This window comes from Phragmites australis, chromosome 8 (genome assembly GCF_958298935.1).
Source record: "Phragmites australis chromosome 8, lpPhrAust1.1, whole genome shotgun sequence".
Taxonomy (NCBI): Eukaryota; Viridiplantae; Streptophyta; class Magnoliopsida; order Poales; family Poaceae; genus Phragmites; species Phragmites australis.
The window spans coordinates 31,703,174-31,721,523 of NC_084928.1; the positions used below are offsets into that span (position 1 = coordinate 31,703,174).

At 40.9% G+C, this 18,350-nt stretch overlaps 3 protein-coding genes across 4 annotated transcripts; 2 read left to right on the top strand and 1 right to left on the bottom strand.

Annotated features, from left to right (window-relative positions):
- The first annotated feature begins 7,830 nt into the window (after positions 1 to 7,830).
- Positions 7,831 to 8,328, top strand: LOC133927741 (ocs element-binding factor 1-like). Its single transcript, XM_062374151.1, has one exon. The coding sequence runs from the start codon at positions 7,831 to 7,833 to the stop codon at positions 8,326 to 8,328; it is 498 nt and encodes a 165-aa protein (XP_062230135.1).
- A 2,204-nt stretch (positions 8,329 to 10,532) lies between these two features.
- On the bottom strand, positions 10,533 to 11,790 carry LOC133927066 (E3 ubiquitin-protein ligase RDUF1-like). The gene has a single exon (XM_062373330.1). The coding sequence runs from the start codon at positions 11,663 to 11,665 to the stop codon at positions 10,781 to 10,783; it is 885 nt and encodes a 294-aa protein (XP_062229314.1). The 5' UTR covers positions 11,666 to 11,790; the 3' UTR covers positions 10,533 to 10,780.
- Positions 11,791 to 11,895: 105 nt separating this feature from the next.
- LOC133927067 (amino acid transporter AVT6A-like) lies at positions 11,896 to 16,275 on the top strand. 2 transcript variants are annotated; one of them, XM_062373332.1, is made up of 8 exons: positions 11,896 to 12,198; positions 12,612 to 12,739; positions 12,904 to 13,115; positions 13,208 to 13,344; positions 13,779 to 13,930; positions 14,032 to 14,236; positions 14,669 to 14,741; positions 14,829 to 16,275. In XM_062373332.1, exons 3-8 carry the CDS (start codon positions 12,934 to 12,936, stop codon positions 14,887 to 14,889), a joined length of 810 nt encoding a protein of 269 aa, XP_062229316.1. In that variant the 5' UTR covers positions 11,896 to 12,198; positions 12,612 to 12,739; positions 12,904 to 12,933; the 3' UTR covers positions 14,890 to 16,275. The 2 variants fall into 2 exon arrangements, with proteins under 2 accessions (XP_062229316.1, XP_062229315.1); XM_062373331.1 differs by lacking the exon at positions 12,612 to 12,739 and having other exon boundaries at positions 11,897 to 12,198; positions 14,829 to 16,274.
- Positions 16,276 to 18,350: the final 2,075 nt, after the last annotated feature.

The following is an 18,350-nucleotide window of genomic DNA, read 5'->3' on the forward strand; positions in this document are numbered from 1 at the left end:
ATGGCAGCGACGATAGCGATGGGGGCAATGATGGCTCTTACTCTGATGGCAGTGGTGCCTCTGGCCCCTTCTTTGTCATTAGCCACTCTGCCGCCCTCGATGGTAGGCAAATCAAGAGGCATAGGCTGTTTTAGGATTAGTTAGTGTAGGTGACACATGCATGAATCATTCAAATTTAGCAATTTGGATTAGCAGCCTTTTACGATCCAGATTGGGGGATTTTGTCTAAATCTGGATCTTTTGTATTAACTAATCTTTCTTTTGTGTAAATTCATGAAAAGATCGGTTAGCAACTGCGCCGACGGTGACGACAAAGAAAGCTAGGATAGTGTAGTGGTGAAAGTTAAAATGTAATAATCATGTACTGATTTTTTTGTGTGTATAATGAAAAGGTCAGTTCTTAAATTAATTATCTTATTTTTAAATTCAATTTTGCATTTAATTTAATCTTAGTGTTTTAATGCACTTCCTATGGAAACGTGCACCAACTTGTCTCATGCACTTAAATTCAATCGATTCATTTAAAGTTAATCTTGTGTTAATTTTCTATTTTATTTGTTTGGTTAGGTGTTCAGTTTAAATTTCTAAGTGAATGTATGATTTAAATCCGTTCTTGTGTTTAAATTTTTTTCTCTAAGTCAATGTAATAATAACAAGTTAAAATGAATATATCCTGAAGCCCTAGCATGAAATGCAAGCTAGCTCAGTTGTTAAGATGTATAGGTTCACATGCATGAGGTCTTGAGTTTGAATCCCGGTCGAGGCATTGGCGAAAATGATGATAAAAAAATAGGATGTGAGTAGGGAGATGTTTGAGTGACCTAGCTATCATCTATTTTTATTTTTACTTTTTTGGGCACATTTTACTTTGTTGCATTTTTTAGGCTTGGGAACCAAGTATCACCGACATTTGTCATATATGACTACTTAACAATTGGAGATAGTCGGCCATTTTCACTGATGATACAACAATGATAGCTCAGAAATCATCTGAGATGAGGTTTTTCGAGCCATCTGAGATGAGCCTGTGTGTGGCAATGAAAGTTTGAGATCGATTCGAGTAAGCTTGGTAACATAAGGTTAGCTCGGTATAAGGTTCATCACCTAGGGTTTGAGTGACATATGCAAAGAGCAGCTCGAGTAAGCTTGGTAACATAGGGTTAGCATCAATAAAGCTCACTAGCATAAAATGATAGCTTAAGTTGAGTAAGACAACCTCATCTCAAGTAAGACCAATAATGTTACGCTTGACTACTTTTGCTGGTTCAATTTGGACCATAATTATTGTTTTGTAACCTTGTAACTGTGTGGAGCACATCTTGAAAGATAGGAATGATCTCTCCTTCAGAGAAGTACTCCCTCTGTTTCTTTCTATATAATGTATTAGGATTTGAAAAGGTCTTTGTAACTATACTTTGACTATTAATTCATCTTATAATATATTATCAGTTGCTACAAAATCAATATCGTATTAAAAAATCCATGAAAATATGAATATATTGATTCATCTTTTGTACACTAAACATGTGTATAATTTGACTAAACATGTGAAAATACGAATAGTATGATGACTTGTTTGTTTATGGATTAATGTAAATACCGTTGTTTTCACATTTTTTGCATTTAATGATGAAAACATTATGGTATTATATGATTTAGATGAAAACAGTCTAGTATTATATGCATTTACAGATTTCATCAGTCTCCTTCTTAACAGCCTCCATTTCTTGCTTCAAATCAGATGTAGCCTCCAGGAGCTCAATAACCGCATCAACAACCGAACTGGAGTCCACACTGGCAATTCCTTCCTTGCTAAGATATTCTTCATACTCGTCCTGCCACTTCCAAAAAGGGCAGTCACCCCCTGCACACATCAACAAACCGACAACTCAAAATGAACCAAAAAATTAGAAATTAGAGCAAAATTCGCACTAGAAAGCAGCTCCTTGGACCAACAGATCAGGGACTCCGTAACAAAAAATATCCAATTTATTGCTCAAACCCTTACAACGACTAGATCCACAGCAAAAACAAAAGGTAATATTTTCATTTGAGGACTTGTAGCAACGCATAGATTTGGTAGAACATGACGTCCAAGCAAGCTAGGGTGGCCCTATCAGGGGGAGTTGGTGAGGACTGTTATTTCAAAGTATGTTTTAGCAACTGTCCGATTAAATTAATTCCAAATTTAAACAAAATAAACATAGCTAAACTGCCATGATATAAAGTAACATACTTGAACATGAGCAATTTATCAAATGTAAATAATAGATACTGCTACTCATATTCACTAGCATGTCAAATAGAGCAATTAACATAATATGGCAGAATAATACATGAAACATATCATCAATTGTTACGATAAATAATGGGCTCTCAGTGCGGGTTACCGATTTAACGGCCATCCAACGCTACACTAAGATCATCGATCAACGAGACAGTCTCAAAACAAGTTCTAGATTGTGATCAATTAGTTTAATGTCTTGTCTACTAAGCAATTAACCTATCATAATGTCTTGTCTACTAAGCAATTAACCTATCAAGCAATTAAGATATCAAAACCTATATAGCTAAACAGAATATAACATGATCAATTGCTCACAATGGCAACTAGTAAAGCAAGAGCACAAAAGATATTATTACAGCTACAATCTAGAATTTGATATATAGTGTCACACTAATCTCACTTAGCCTGTTTCCATCATCGACTACAAAAACTCATCAATAGAGCATGCAATTCCTCCTAATATCAACACACAATATAGCAAAATTGCACGCTTAAAATAAAGGCAATGGGAACTGGCTTACTTTCCATTGTAGATGAAGTAGATGCAAATGGTAAGACACACTTAAGGTGCTATCCCAAAAAATAGAGACATCCCCTTTACGCTAAGGTCACGGGATGTTTGTTCTTGGAGATACAATGCTACTGTGCTCACTGTAGTTAGCAACCGGAGCACATAACAAGGCCGTAATAGAGCAGGAGTCCAACACCGGGCCAAGGCGGATGTCGCCAAACATTAGAACACCACGCCTGAAGGAGCCAAGCCACCATAGTGCTACGCGCACACGCACACGCACAGAGCACTGCCATTAGAAAACACGCACTCGACGTGAGCACATCACACCGCAATTGCCTAGAGACCGAAGTCCAAGAGTAGCGCTCACTACGAAGGACGAGAACACGATGTGCACGCGCACCACCACCTGTAAAGTCATGCACGAAGGCGTGAGCACAAGCACTAGGAACACAACTACCAGTTCACAAGCAGAAGGCCGCACCAGGCGTAGCCGAGTGCCCACCGCAACACAGGACCATGAAGAGATCACCGACGAGCTACTAAAGGAAAGCTGCAGAGGAACGCGCATGCAAGGCGTGTCAAAGAGCACCGACAGGCTGCCAGCAAGGAAGCAACAGGAAGACGCAAAAGTGAGGCAGTCGTGCGCTGGGGTAACACCATCGAGGAGGTTAGCCAACACCATCACAAGCACCACCTCATCGGCTAATCCAAGCACCCAGTCGAGCTATGATCCCAATTGCCTGTGGAGATGAGGAGGTGGAGAAAATAGATGGGAAATCAGATCTTGGTAGCGAGGAGAAGGGAGGAGGGCACTTATATCTAGCCGAACCAGCCAAGGAGAGGCCGCCACCATCACGCCCTCACCCTCCAGTTAGGGTGGAGTCCCAGCGATCTATGCCGCCGTCCCACTCTCTGACCCGAGCCATCAAGAGCAGAAAAGTACCGAGCCCCTCCTTTGTTTAGTGGGCTGCTCAGCCATATAGGCCTTGAAGTGGCCCACTGGTTGAAGAGCTCATCATTTTTTTCCTTTTCCTTTTTTTTGGATTTTTTTTCAAATTCAAATTTGAATTTTAAAGGAAAAATCCCTCAAATTCCAACAAGGACAAGGGAGAACCTAGGAAGGAGGAGATATGCGGTTGCGGCGGAATGTCTGGATCTAGATCGAGGCATGCTCCGTGGTGGCATGGAGGGAGGTGGTGTAGAATGTGGCAAACCAGGAAAAGGGGCTACTAAGATCCACAGGAGCTACTGTAGATCCACAGCTCATTGTAGATATGTAGGAGACACCGTAGTCACTGAGCTCGCCGTAGATCCACAAGAGCCGCCACAGTCGCTTCGGAGGTGGGAGACATGCGAGTGCACATGGGTGTGGGCGAATGGATGGGGAGGGTGACGACCGAAGGATTATATCAGTGGCAATTGCAGGTAATTACATCCAAACTACGGGGGCACTTCGAATTCAGGCCTCCGCAAAAGCCACAACTGGGTGGAGAAGCTCTGCCCGGGCTGCTTTTCGCTTTTGCGGGTTATTCTACTCAAACTGGAGAAGCATTGTCCATAGAAGTGGTGGATAAGCGGGTTGTTCGAGAGTCGAAGAGCTTTTTTGTGTGAAAAAATCAGTCTAGAAGTTGTGCCAAATAGAGCCTTAATTTCACCACGCGATTGCTTTGCTAGCTGGATGAGATGACGTTTCCCAACATTCTTTTGATCTTGCAGGCGTCACAAGAAAACAAGGGTGTACTGAAAGTTGAAGCCACTAACAATTGTGGATGACAAAAGGGATCTAGCCTGCTAATCGCATCCATATCTTCTCCGTTTTTATATTGAAAGGTTTCTCAAGTAGATGGAAGAAATCAGCCAGTTGCGTCACTGGAAACTGTTTTTGATTAGCCGCGCGTGCAATTCCAGCTGAAACCAAGGCAAGAAGCTTAAATAATAAGGATAGCAGGAAGTTATGTTTTTCTTTCAGCAAGAGCATGGTAAACCAGCTGCACATTCTCATGTCCAAATAAATGATTGATGTGTAGAACTGAATGTCTTAGACATCAGCAAATGCTACTATTCCTGAATATCTGATGATTAGCAACAAGCATTTCTAGATAACATAGCAATAAGAACAAGTTACACATGGTGGCCTGCAAAGTGCTAAAGCTAAGTTTGGCGTATGGTGGTCGTTGAGAAAATAGGCAGACAAAGGTTGGTGTCTCAAAAGATTATGGTCAGCAACACTCACCATAAACAATTATTGCCGTCTGATTAGTAAGCTCTGGTTTAGATATTAACAACTATCCTAAACTTTATTTAAAAAAACTATCCTAAACTTCTCTGTCATTCCACAATTCGATATGTTCTGCTTTAGACAGTTCCAGTTGTCTTAGGCTCTTAGAAGTAACCATACACCACACTGGAACAATTATTGCCACTAATGGCGTTGGTAGGTAAGCAAATAAAAACTTGGGATACGAAAACTAAGCCTAGGAGACCTATAAACCTAAAGAAAATATAGTATATGCATAGATTGTCCGTTAAAAAAACATATACATAGAAATATAGAATGATGTTTGCAATCATATACATAGAAATATAGAATGATGTCTGCAATCAAGTTAAACATTAGCAACTGTGCATATGTTTTACACATATGAAAACAATAATATTATGACAGGGGCTAAAAATTTTCACAGAAAAAATAATTAAAAAATAAAAATGAGGATGTATCCATATAGATGGAAGGAAATAATGGTGTATTAATACTTTTTAATGCTGATAGTGCCTATTAATTACATATTTCTAAATTGATTGAAAGTTTCTAAATAATTGAGAGAGGAGAAAACGGGCGGGGGGCAACTTTGATGATTAACCGTTTGATCGTGTAATAAGTTATAATTCATTTATTTTATAGAGTATAGATATAGATATATATAGCCTAACTTCAGCTAAAACAATCAAAAAAAAGCTGTCATACTGTTCGGATCATGCAGTGTTGGAACCATCATTTGTCAATCTGATGATCTGTCAGGGAATTTAGAGATATGCTGTGTCTGTAGGTAAAACTAACTATTTGTGAACCTGAACAAAATATATCAAATCACATTATAAAGGTCTCTATATAAGGCATAAGGGATTGACCAAACAGTACAGAAACCTCACGAGCATATGCAACATGCATGCACCCAAGGGTGCCAAACAGTTGGGTTGCTACTGACATTTGGTCTCTTGGTTATGAAGTATTTCTTTGTTTAAGTTACTAAAGATGTTTAAATGAGTCGTGCAATATGGATCGGCTCGAGGTACGATATTATTGGCACGGTTTAGACACGGCACGGTACGATGGCTAACGGGCCGGGTCGGCACGGCACGACAACTTGGGTCGTGCCTGGGCCGGAGCCGCAGCACCGTACGGGCCGTTTATCTGTTCATATTTTTTAGTATTTTATATAATTTGTTTAGATCTAATATCATATAGGATATGTGGTGCAATGATAGTGTGTTTGACTCCAAAGTACAAGGTCGGTTGTTCGATTCCGAGTGAAAGCAAGTTTTGTGATTTTTTTCAATTTTTCACGGACTGACGGGCAAAAAAAAGTATCAAACCTACCGTACCGCGGGTCGGCACGGCACGGCCCGATCTTAAATGGACCGTGACTGGGCTGAAGTCGCGGCACGTGGGCCAGCACGGCACGACCAGTTTAACTAACCGACCGTGCCTCAATAGGCCCGTGCCGTGACGGACCAGGCCACCCATTTGGCCATCTCTACGAGTCACCATACATAATCATATTGCTATCATATCTTGACATATCGCTTTGCCATAATGAAAAGTCTGTCAAAGCAGTGTTATCTGGATACGGATACAGATGTCGGAATCTGTTTCGATTTGGGTGTTCGATTTGGTTAAAAAAATTAGACACATGAAATACAACTCAGAATCTAATACTAGTGTCGGAATCTGACTCAAATTCGAGATGACTGATTTGAAAAAAAAAATCTAAACACAGATGTCAAGAATAACACTGATCCAAAGTACATAGTAGCACAAACACTCTGGCTTTGTGAGTCAAATCTGTAACATGAGGGCTAGCTCACCCAGGAAAGAAGGCAAAATCTTTCGAGTCCATACTCCAAGCTCCATAAGAAAAAACATTTTCCAAGCGCTCCCCTGGGCAAGTGAGTCAAGTTAGGCCGACCAATTAACACATCTTAGTTTTTTTTATATAAACCATGGGTACAAATGAGCTAAGTATCTGTTAAGTATGACATTTAGTGAGGTGGGTTTTGAGTCGACTCAGCTGCATCCCTAGATCTAATTTCCCCTAAAAAAGGAAGGGAAGTGACTTGTTGGCAGAATTTTCCACACGAGAAGAATATTTTTGAAAAAGCCTATCTCCCTTTGATCATGTACGTACTTAACAATTACAAGCAGAGGACAGTGACACATCCCAAAAATCGACAGGACAATCTTGCATGTAGACGCAATAAGCTGCAAATGGCAGGTTCGCTCGCAGAACAATGCCTGTAATTGTAGGGGCTCTCCTTTTGCAGTTTAAAGGAACTCATCTCAATCTTAGCCTTGTCTTTCCATCCAATTAGCAACCACGTATATATTTCATACACGTAAAATTAATAATATTATGATAAAGATAAAAAAATTTATAGAAAAATAATAATTGAAAAACAAAACGTTGATGATGCACCCTTATATATGGAAAAAAATAAAAGTGTATTAATATTTTTAAATACTGATAGCGCTTATTAATTGCAGGTTTCTAAATTGATTAGAAATTTACAAAAAATTGAGAGAGGAAAAGACGGAGGACTAACTTTGATTACGGTTCATTTGATTATGTAAGATGTATAGTGAAGATTGTTTAAATTTATTATAATTTATTTATTTTATAAAAGTATAAATATAGATACATATGATCGGGTCACTCTTTTAAATACAGCCAAACTCTTCTCAATCATCTCCTCCTCATTGCAAGTTTTGAAAGCTTGCAACAGCTTCCAAGTTCCAATCATGCAGCGAGACATGGCAGCCTTTGCAGGCCGCTCGCTCGGTGCAGCAGACTTGGCGAGCTGTTTCTTGCTGCAGCATGGCCCGCTCGTCCATGGTTCCTACTCGGGCAGCACGGCTGATGGCAATGGTCCGTGGTGCACCTACGGCGGCTGCCACGGCGCCGGCACGAGTGTGGGAGAGCAGGCCGGGGGCGGGGGACGCGACGAGCGGAAGGAGAGGCGGCTGGCGTCGAACCGGGAGTCGGCGCGGCGGGCGCGGGCGCGGCGGCGGAGGCAGCTGGACAACCTGTCGTCGCGCGCCGCGGAGCTCCGCGCCGCGAACGCGCGGCTGGCCGTGGAGCTGAACCGCGTGGCCGCCGCGCGCGCGCGGGCGGCGCGGGAGAAGGTGCAGCTCATGGAGGAGGCCCGCCGCCTGCGGGAGAGGCTCGCCGCCGCCGAGGCGGAGGCCGCGGTCACGGCTGCGTCGGCGAAGGACGCCGGCGATGAAGAAGCGGGAACGCCGATGGACTAGACAAGCAAGTGTTCGACCAGACGACGTATGTTTCGTGTGTGCTAGGAGCAGAGAGGATCATTGCTTGCTCTGTGCATAGCTAGCTATCGTGTGTAGTAATCGTCGAGCTCCAAGGAGATTGCTCACTCTGAATCTCTGAGCACTCTCCGTGCTTTTTGTCAGATACATGGTCGCTCATAAGGTCGAGATTGGTCATCCATGGGTTTCTTGTCATCCGTTTTGTCCTTGAGAGGACTCTGGACTATGTAGCCTGCCTACTAACGTCACCAGCGGCCAGAGCCTCAGAGGAGTTCCAGAGTCGACTGTCTATCCATCTGCATTCCTGTGTCTCTGCACGGCTGTGCAGGCAACAGGACTCATGCCATGGAAAAGGACAGATGGCCCAAGTCAATAGATACAGTAGAGATGCAGCATATTCTCGCCAGTCCAAAGAAAAACACTGGCTGTCAACCACCACGAGGAACATACGCCGAAACAATCAGGCCTCTGTGTGCTGCAACAGCCGATACTGCAGAGTATATTTATATACTACCTCATTTCGTTCTTAAAGATATCTAATACTAATAAAGTATATTTCACGATGAATCTAATGATAAAAAAGTTTCAGTTATTTATAAACCTTTTGTAGAAAAAAAAGGCTAAGATTAAAATTGCTACAGTAAAACATTGGTGAAAAAAACGGATATAAAGCTATCAGCTATAGTTATTACAAAAATATAGGAACGTTGAGGCCAGTTCAATCCGATCACTGCTCTGGAGCAACGTACCCAGATCAACACTCCTTGGAGGCTTCAGAACTTCCTCTTCTGTCAAGACACGAATAGCAAGAGACTTCACCTGATCACCACTGGCTGCTGCTGCTTCGGTACCGCCGCCGCAGCGGCGGAGCCAACGCTATGGCTACTCACCCAAGGAAGTGGAAAAAATATACATCATAGAGTCAGAATTTCAGTGCAAGTGTGTAACCATGGTTCATTCTGTAGCCTGAACCATAAAACAGGGTAAATGTTCAAACCTCGAAACACAATGAAAAACACCAACATGCACTTGCCACTTGCAACTCATTACAGTCTCTGACCAAAGCATGCAAAATTTGCAGTAGTTCTTTAAGAGTAGAATACCATATCCGTCTTGAGGCATGAAACATGCACCACATACTTGATCCATATCACGCAGACGTCATATTGCAATCTCATCAGCGGTGCTGAAAGATACTATCACTCACAGGCATTTGAGCAATATCATCAGCAAAATAAGCAAACCCTTCAGATATACCGCAAGCGGAACTCGAACGAGAACAAAAAGCTCCACGATCAGTGCAAACTTGGAAACGAACAAGTGGAAAGCTTGAAAATGACCATTATTCAACAGCATAGACGTTTATAAACTAGTACTCTAGAAGAGGGCACACATAAAGGAGATCCAAAAGCAAAAAACTATCGAAAATAGTCAGCAGGCTAACGTCCATATCAACATCACAAGAGTAGTGTTTCTGTAAAAATGCTGCTAGCTGGCCACTAAGGTTTTTTGAGAGCACTAATTCATATCAGTGCCGATACTCAGTAGTAAGCACTGAGTAAATTTAAATATAACATCAATGTTATGCCTCCTTATCATTTTTTCTTCTTCCTGAAGCATATTAGAGAATTTCATCTCGGTCTTCCAGCAAGTTCCTGCAGGTTGATCTAGCCGGTAGCCACAACAGGTATCCATTGTGCAAAGGACATTGCATGACATGCTAGTTACAGAACATAGTCAATGATGGTCGAAAATCAAGTGGACCATTTTGCAAGTACCATTTTAAATTTCAGAACAATCATCTACTGCTACACAGTAATGCCATGCTGCACTTGCCTAGTTGTCTTCCAAAGCACTTCTAAATTGGTTTTCAGCTTATTTTTTTGGGTAAACTGAATTTCAGTATATCAACTGGGATTGTGTACTGATTGCAGAAGTGTACTACTTAGAGTGGGGCAGATAAGTTCGCAAGGCAATAACTACATACAAATATAAATAGCAGCCTATGCAAATCTTTAATATAACTTATATGCACTACAGTTTTAGTTGAAGCCAGCAGGCATGACTAAATAGATACTTCAAGCACAGAAAACTAACATCTACAATGTTGATTCTGAAATTATGATGGGTGTCACTAGTGGAGTAGGCAAAGCGTTAGCCCAGTAGCACAAACATGCAAGTAACAATTCTGTGACAAACAATGAGATAGAGTTTGCTATATTATTGAAGCAACACGGCATATGTACAAATGTTATGACAATTGTTCTTACCATTCACCATTCAACTCTCAAGCACAACAGTTAAATCCTGAAAATTTTCTAGATCGTAGAAGTATGATTCTAGTGGCATAAAAATATCCTAACACAAATTCAACGAGTGAGGTTTCTCACTTCCATGGAATTGCATCCAACACATACCACCAAGCAGCCCTAGCTCATATTTGCATCGGGGTACCCAACTGTGCTGTTGAGCCACCAGCAGAGCGGCGCCTCGCCCTTCGCCGCTCGTACTCAGGGTCGTCAGTGGGAAGCTCATAGCGGCACACTGGGCACGAATTCCGGATGGCGAGCCACGGCCCAATGCACGCTCCGTGGTAGAAATGTCCGCACGGCAGCCGTGTGGCGAGCTCCCCCTGCGCGATCCCGTCCTTGCACACGGCGCACCCCTGAGCCGCCTCCTCCCCTCCGACAGCCACCACCTGGAGCAACTCCACCGCCGTGCGCGCCGCAGGCGGGGCGCCACCCGCCGCCGCGTCCGCGAGGTGCCCCGGGAGCACCTCGAAGTCGTCCTCGTCCAGCGGCACCGGGAGCAGCTCCCACCCCACGCTCTGAAAGATACCTTCGAACTCCGCGTTGCCATCGCCGAAGTCGAACGGCGGCTCATCGGAGAAGATCGACTCGTCGTCCCCACTGCCGATACTCTCCATCACACCCAGCATCTCCCGCTCGTCGAGGAATCCGAACACAACGCCATCGCCTCCTACCCCTCGTCCTCCCCCTCCCCCTCCACCACCACCACTACCCTCGCCGCCGAAGATCTCCTCCCACTCGAAGCCGTGGTCCGCGAGGTCGTCCTCGAGGCAGTCCCAGAAGGGCGGGGACGGCCCCGAGGGCGAGAGCGGGCGGAGGTCGGGGTCGGAGTCGAAGGAGAAGGGGGAGCCCGGGGTGGGGGTTAGGGTTCCGGGGTCGAAGCCCGGGGAGAGGAGGTGGCGTGGGCAGGCGAGATCATCCTCGAGGGACTCGGAGAAGGAGACATAGGAGAGCTCGCCGAAGCCGTCGTCGCCGACGTCGAGGAAGAGCTCGTCGCCGATGTCCGCCATGGGAGGCGGCGGCGTGTTGGGTGGTCGTGCGGCCGTCGCCGTGTGAGGCGTGGCTGCGTGGCGTCCCCGTCTCGAGTTGCTGTTGGGTCTCGTCACTCCTCACGTCGTCACGCGGACGCGGTGCAACGTTTCCGCCTTCGAGGTGGCTAGGTATTACGTCTTTCTACAGCGCTTACGTATACTTAATAATACGTCTTCCTGGATCATTAACGTAAACAGATGCAACTATGGCGTCCGTACTCAAGAACGAAGTGCGAGACGGCCCCTAGAGGAGAAAAGAAACAGAGCTGCTAGGATCACAGTGGGCAGGGGACGAACTGTAGCTCGTGACACCGAGAGGATTTGAGGATCCACTGTCTTGTTTTGTTTGATTGCATTGCCTCGATGCAGCTCTTCGTTTCCTGGCTATAAAGCGACGGGGGGCCGGAGTTGAGGGATACCACAAGTTCTTGCCTGCTTTTGCTTGGCTCTGGTTCAGTTCACTGTTTCGTTTTAGATCCGGGAGGGGTTTGAGAAAGCTGAATCGTGGCAAGGTGCGTTATTGTCTCTCTTCTCCACTCCTTTCGCTTGAATTCTTGGTGAGGAACCGATGATTCTTGCTTCGATTGTATTGGATTATTGGAGAGTTCATTTCTTGGTGGGGTTTGGTGATGGTACTGGACTTATTTGATGTGAATTTTAGTATACGAAAGTAGTTCTTGTTTCAGTTTGTAGTCGCTGGGTTCTGCTGCTGCGCAGTGAGTTTAGGCTAATTGCTGGGTGTATGTGCTAGTTGCAATGGTGGATTGTCTCAAAGTTGTCTGTTGATGTGAATTGTGTTGGAAAGGTTTGATTTTGGGGCGTGCTTTGGCTGGCCTACTTCCCCGTGAGATTTTAACTTGATATCTAATTCCATGTGCTCTTCCATTTGCCGATATGTGAGATTTAACTTGATATCGAATTCCAGGAAGTGAATCACGTACCTTAATTCCATCCTTAATGGAAGACTTGTTATCAGAATTGTTTGTTCTTTCAGTGGATCCATATTTGCACTGATTCAAGGCACTGCACATTTATACGAGGAGATCATTCTAGGTAAACAGCATAAGAAATGGAAATCAAAATAGAGGGTATCATAGTTCAAAGCAAGATAGATTTCATCATAGGAAATACTCTAGTGAAAAACACAAAGTGTAATTAGTTATTCCAATCAGTAATCTATTGTGCTGAATTGCTAACTGAAAAGTTTTCCTATCCAGGAGAGTGAAAGATAAAAATGGATATCGGAAATGGATCGTCAAATGGGAACCAGCAATCAGCCCATAAGGAAATATGAGACGAGACCACGCCACTTCTTCCAGTCAAGGTGGAAGAGGTGGATGGGTTTCATGAGTTCAACGGAGCTTCGTTCTCTGGGGCGGTTTTCAATCTGTCGACCACTATCGTTGGGGCTGGAATCATGGCCTTGCCAGTAAGTATCAAGATGCTGGGAATTATCCCTGGGATTCTGATGATCATCATCGTGGCATTGCTCACAGAGGCATCTATTGGCATGCTTGTCAGGTGCTGCCACCAGGGCAAGATTACATCATATGGGTGGCTGATGGGTGAGGCATACAGTCAGTGGGGGAGGATTGCACTGCAGGCCTCTGTCGTCGTAAACAACATCGGTGTGCTGATTGTTTACATGATTATCATTGGTATTCCTTCTAAACTCAGCACTTGTGGCCCTACTTCTGATGTTACTTTTGAGCATTTTGAGATGTGAAACTGAAATTGACTAGGTATGAAAAATCTAGTTCTCCAGGTATCCTTTGTAGTCGTATCTCAGTGAGCCAATGACAGAACTCTTTAGGGTCATATCTTTGGAGCCCTTAATAGTGTCAAAGTTTCCTTCAAATTTTTGGTATAACATGCTTTTAAGTTCACTTCTTAGCTATTATATTTGGGTTTCTTTAGTAATTGCTTTCTGGCTGATTCAAGCAACTCAGTCATGTCCTTCCTGACAATAGTTTACCTCCCATCGGAAAAAAGAGAAGAAAATTCTCCCCTTCGCGTAGCATCATGTGCCTTAAAATTAACAACTTTTTATGGCGTTAACTACAATTGACATTGGTTCTTAAACTTTTGATAGGTGATGTCTTATCTGGCACAACATCAGTCGGTGTTCATCATCGTGGTATATTGGAGGGCTGGTTTGGAGCTCATTTGTGGAATTCTCGTGCCATTGTCCTTCTTGTGACAGCACTTTTGGTGTTTGCTCCATTGGTGAGCTTTAAGCGTTTGGTTATGTGCTCATGTTGGCATGTTGAGAAATATAATATCATTAACCATTTTTTGCTATTATTAGCCACATGAAATTATTATAAATCTTGTCATTTCCTGCAGATGCATTGAGATACACATCTGCCCTATCAGTTGCTCTGGCTGTGGTTTTTGTTGTCATTACTGCTGGGATTGCCATCATCAAACTCTTCAGTGGAACTGTAGCGATGCCCAAACTTTTTCCAGAATTAGAAGGTCTTAATTCCATCTGGAAGCTCTTTACAGCTGTCCCTGTTCTTGTTACTGCCTACATCTGCCACTATAATGGTATGCACTCTCATTGCACTGATAGTCTTCTGACTGTTCAATTATTTGGATTCTAAATGCATGTGTTCTTGATTCCACACCACAGCATTGACAATGAACTTGAAGATAGAACACAAATTAAACTGATTGTGCGAACATCACTGGTCCTGTGCTCTAGTGTTTACATTGCCACAAGTTTCTTTGCATATCTCCTCTTTGGTGAGGGAACACTGGATGATGTGCTTGCCAACTTTGATTCAAACGTTGGCATTCCGTTCAGCTCTGTCTTTGATAATATTGTTCGAGTGAGCTACACTGCCCATGGCATGCTTGTCTTTCCCATTCTCTTCTTTGCCCTTAGGCTCAACTTGGATGGATTGCTCTTCCTCACGTCGAGGCACATTTCTCATGACAATAAGAGATTTGCCATCATCATTCTCTCTCTCCTCACAGTAATTTATCTTGCTGCCATTCTTATACCAAGCATTTTGGACGCGTTCCAGTTTACTGCCATGGTCATACTTAGGTAACTAAATGTTTCTCTTTGGTGTTTATTGCCTACTCGCCAACGCATTTTATGTACCACATAATTAACTTAACTCGATTTTTGCAGGGATCCTTATGGAATTGCAACCAAGCGTGACAAGATCCTGTCTATAACCATGATACAGTGACGTGATGAACATCTTCTGTAAGAGGAAGGTGGCCTGAACTTCATAGTTCAGACTTAAAAGGAGAGTTGTCATTGATGGAGGAAGCATGGCTTCGAATTGCAAAACTCAGATGCTGTGGAGAAGATGGTTTACTGGTATGCAGTGAAGAAATGTGATTTTTGGGCAGCACTTGAGGATTCAGTCACTTGAAAGAATCGGATGCTTGAAGTTGCCTGACGTTTTGTACAAATGGAAGATCCAAAAGAAAGAAGAAATTCTAAAAGAATTAAGAAAAGAGAGATTGATAAGTTTGAAGAAATGAAAAAAGCGTTTGATGAAAAATACGAAATTCTATTATCAGACAAAAAGATAATGGATATTGTTGTACATAGAAAAACTTCAAAATAAAGAATATATTTTAAAAGACTATAATAAGGTTGAATCTTAAAAAGAGTCTATATAAAGAGACATCAGTTGAAAGATGAAAGCTGTTGTAAATATTGTCCTTAAAAGGTACGAAGGTATTTATAAGGTGCTATTAATAATTTAGGCGTGAAAGATTTATATAGAAGAAGGCATATATCCGTCATAAATAGGGAAATACACCAATAATTAAAAAAAAGATTTCATACAGATAAAGATATCTATTGTTGGAGATATGCATGCAAATGAAGACAATCAGCAGAAGTGATAGGTAAAAACAGACGGTTTCGTATTCTGTCGGTAGACGAATATATTTTAGGCTATGAGATTCTAAGCTATTAACAAAGTACTTGATCAAATTTAAGTAAGAGTTGGTCAGATACTTAGGTAATAGTTTGGAATCTCATAGTCTGAAATATATTCGTCTGTCGATGGAACGTGAAGCTGTCTGTTTTTACCTATTACTTTTACTGGTTATATTCATCTGCATACATGTCTCCAATAATAGACATCTTTATCTGGATGAAATCTCTTTTTTTTAATCATTGGTGTCTTTCCTTGTTTATGACAAACATGTGTGTCATCAGATATGTTTTCTTCCATATGGGTCTTTCCCGTTCAAATTATTAATAGCACCTTATCAATATATTCGTATATTTGAAGGATAATATTCATTTAGTTTTTATCTTTCAACCGATATGTCTTTTTATATAGCCCATCTTTTTAAGATTCGATCTTATTATAGTCTTTTAAAATATATTCTCTATTTTGGAGTTTGTCTATCCGGCAATATCCATTATATCTTTGTCAGAGAATGGAATTTTTAATTTTTCATCATATGTATTTTTATTTCTTCAAACTTATCAACCATCTCTTTTCTTAATTCTTTTAGAGTATCTTCCTTCATTTGTATTTTCCATTGTGATGATATTGATTCAATTTTTTTCTAACTTTTCAGTCTACATATGATCCATCTAAAAGATTCACATCTTTTATTAAGCATTCTTTATATGTAGGTATTTTTAAAGACTCTTCTTCCTTTATATAGTTATACAAGATACTTCTGTTGGAATTTTTCTATTCTTTGCTCTTCTGAATTTCTGAATATAATCTTTAGCAGCCGGTTCTATATAATACAAGATACTTCTGTTGGATTTTTTTTATCTTTGCTCTTTTGAATTTTTGAATATAATCTTTAGCAGCTAGTTCTATGTAATACTTTACTCTAAAAGTTTTCAGACTTGATTTAATTCTTCATCGATATTTGTATATTTTTCTATGGCATTCCTCCTGCCAATTTTGCACCTGTCTTTTGAGCAATTATTTTTTCAAATGACACACACATATATATATATGCATGCATGTCATCAAATACAATATATATATATATATATATATATATATATATGTATGTGTGTGTATATATATATGTGTGTGTATGTATGTATGTATGTATGTATGTATGTATGCTTCTGTCTATTACCATTGGATTCTCTAATGTAGTCAGTTGTTCATTTATCATGTGAAAATATTTAGTAACCTATTTAATATTGATAGCATATATATATTTTCTTCTCATTTATTGTTACATGGAACTATAAATTATCTAGTATGCATTCTTATACTTCATCTATGACTATATAATCCTTTGGCTTAAAGTTATATGAATTTGGTGACAATATTCTGAGCTAATTTTAGCTCCAAAACTGAATAATTCAATCCCGCTAAATTCACTAATCTCTTCGTACCTGCAAAATTGATGAACAGAAAATAGGTTAGGCAACTTATTATCCTTTTCTTTTATATATTCAAAAATAACTTTATAGTCATTTTCAGTAATAATGTCTTCGAACAAAACTCATCTTCTAATAAAACTCTTTTAACTATTGATTTGATTATAATATCTACATATATCTTCACAGTCTGTCATAACTGTAAATTATTTGAATCCTAAATACAACCGGAAAGAGTTTATTGCATATATTATTGTCAAATTTTCTATATCACTATTATTTATAGTTTTTAGTTTGTATCTTCCTAAAGCAAATCTATATTTTTTTTAATAATATCAATCCGATTGTTCTACTTTTAAAAAAAATACTTCAAGGTGTGCAATATGTTCTTTATAAGTTTTTCAAAATATTAACAAATCATCTATATAGACTAATATAAAATCTTGGTTTTTATTAAAAATATTTTACATTTTCCTCTGAAACGATGCAGTCGTATTTTTTAAGCCTAAAGGCATTGCAAGCCATTCAAAAATATCCTTAGGACATTTTAAGTCATCTATTACTTCTGCTTAGTAGTTATCGATACACATATATTTTTTTATTTTTTTTAGAGAATGTTACATGGAGTTTTTAGTATGTTGTAACTGTATTGTTTATATATTATATTATGAGTTTTTACAATGTTGTAACTAGTTTTGTTTAACCATGTTCTAACTCATAGCAAATTCATCCTGCTCATGCTTCATTGATCCCCAAGCCATAGCAAAAATTGACTTAGTCCTCATTAATCCATCTCATAACAATTTTTGTGTCCGTAGTCCTCATTTAGTAACTCTATGCTGGTGATTAGTCCTTTTTTATGACTTGGATTTAGTAGTTGTCCTATGTTTCATTAGCTAATCCTTGTTCGATAGAATTGTTTGTTGATAATTATCCATTTTAATGTTAATAGTCCATATTTCCATGGTTCATGTCTCGATTCATGCTAAATTGGTTCCCTGAATACTACTTTATTTAGTAATTCCATGTAACAACAAATTTTGTTTCAGTAATCAGAGTTAAGGAATCCATGCATGTTGGTATCCCTTCATGTTCGTGGCCCCATGCATCCTCTCCTAGCCTCTCGCTACACCACTATACTCCGCCACTGCTTATACGGCTTTTGTCTAAATTCCAGCCACCCAACCCGTAAAATGGGATTCCCTTCACTGAGCAATTTGATTCCAAAGTTCAGTTTCTCTTCTCTCGTCGAGTGCAAGCATGCTTCGGCACCCACGGCGCAGAGGAGGCGGTGCAATTGGGATCAAGGAGGTGGGAGCTCGCGAG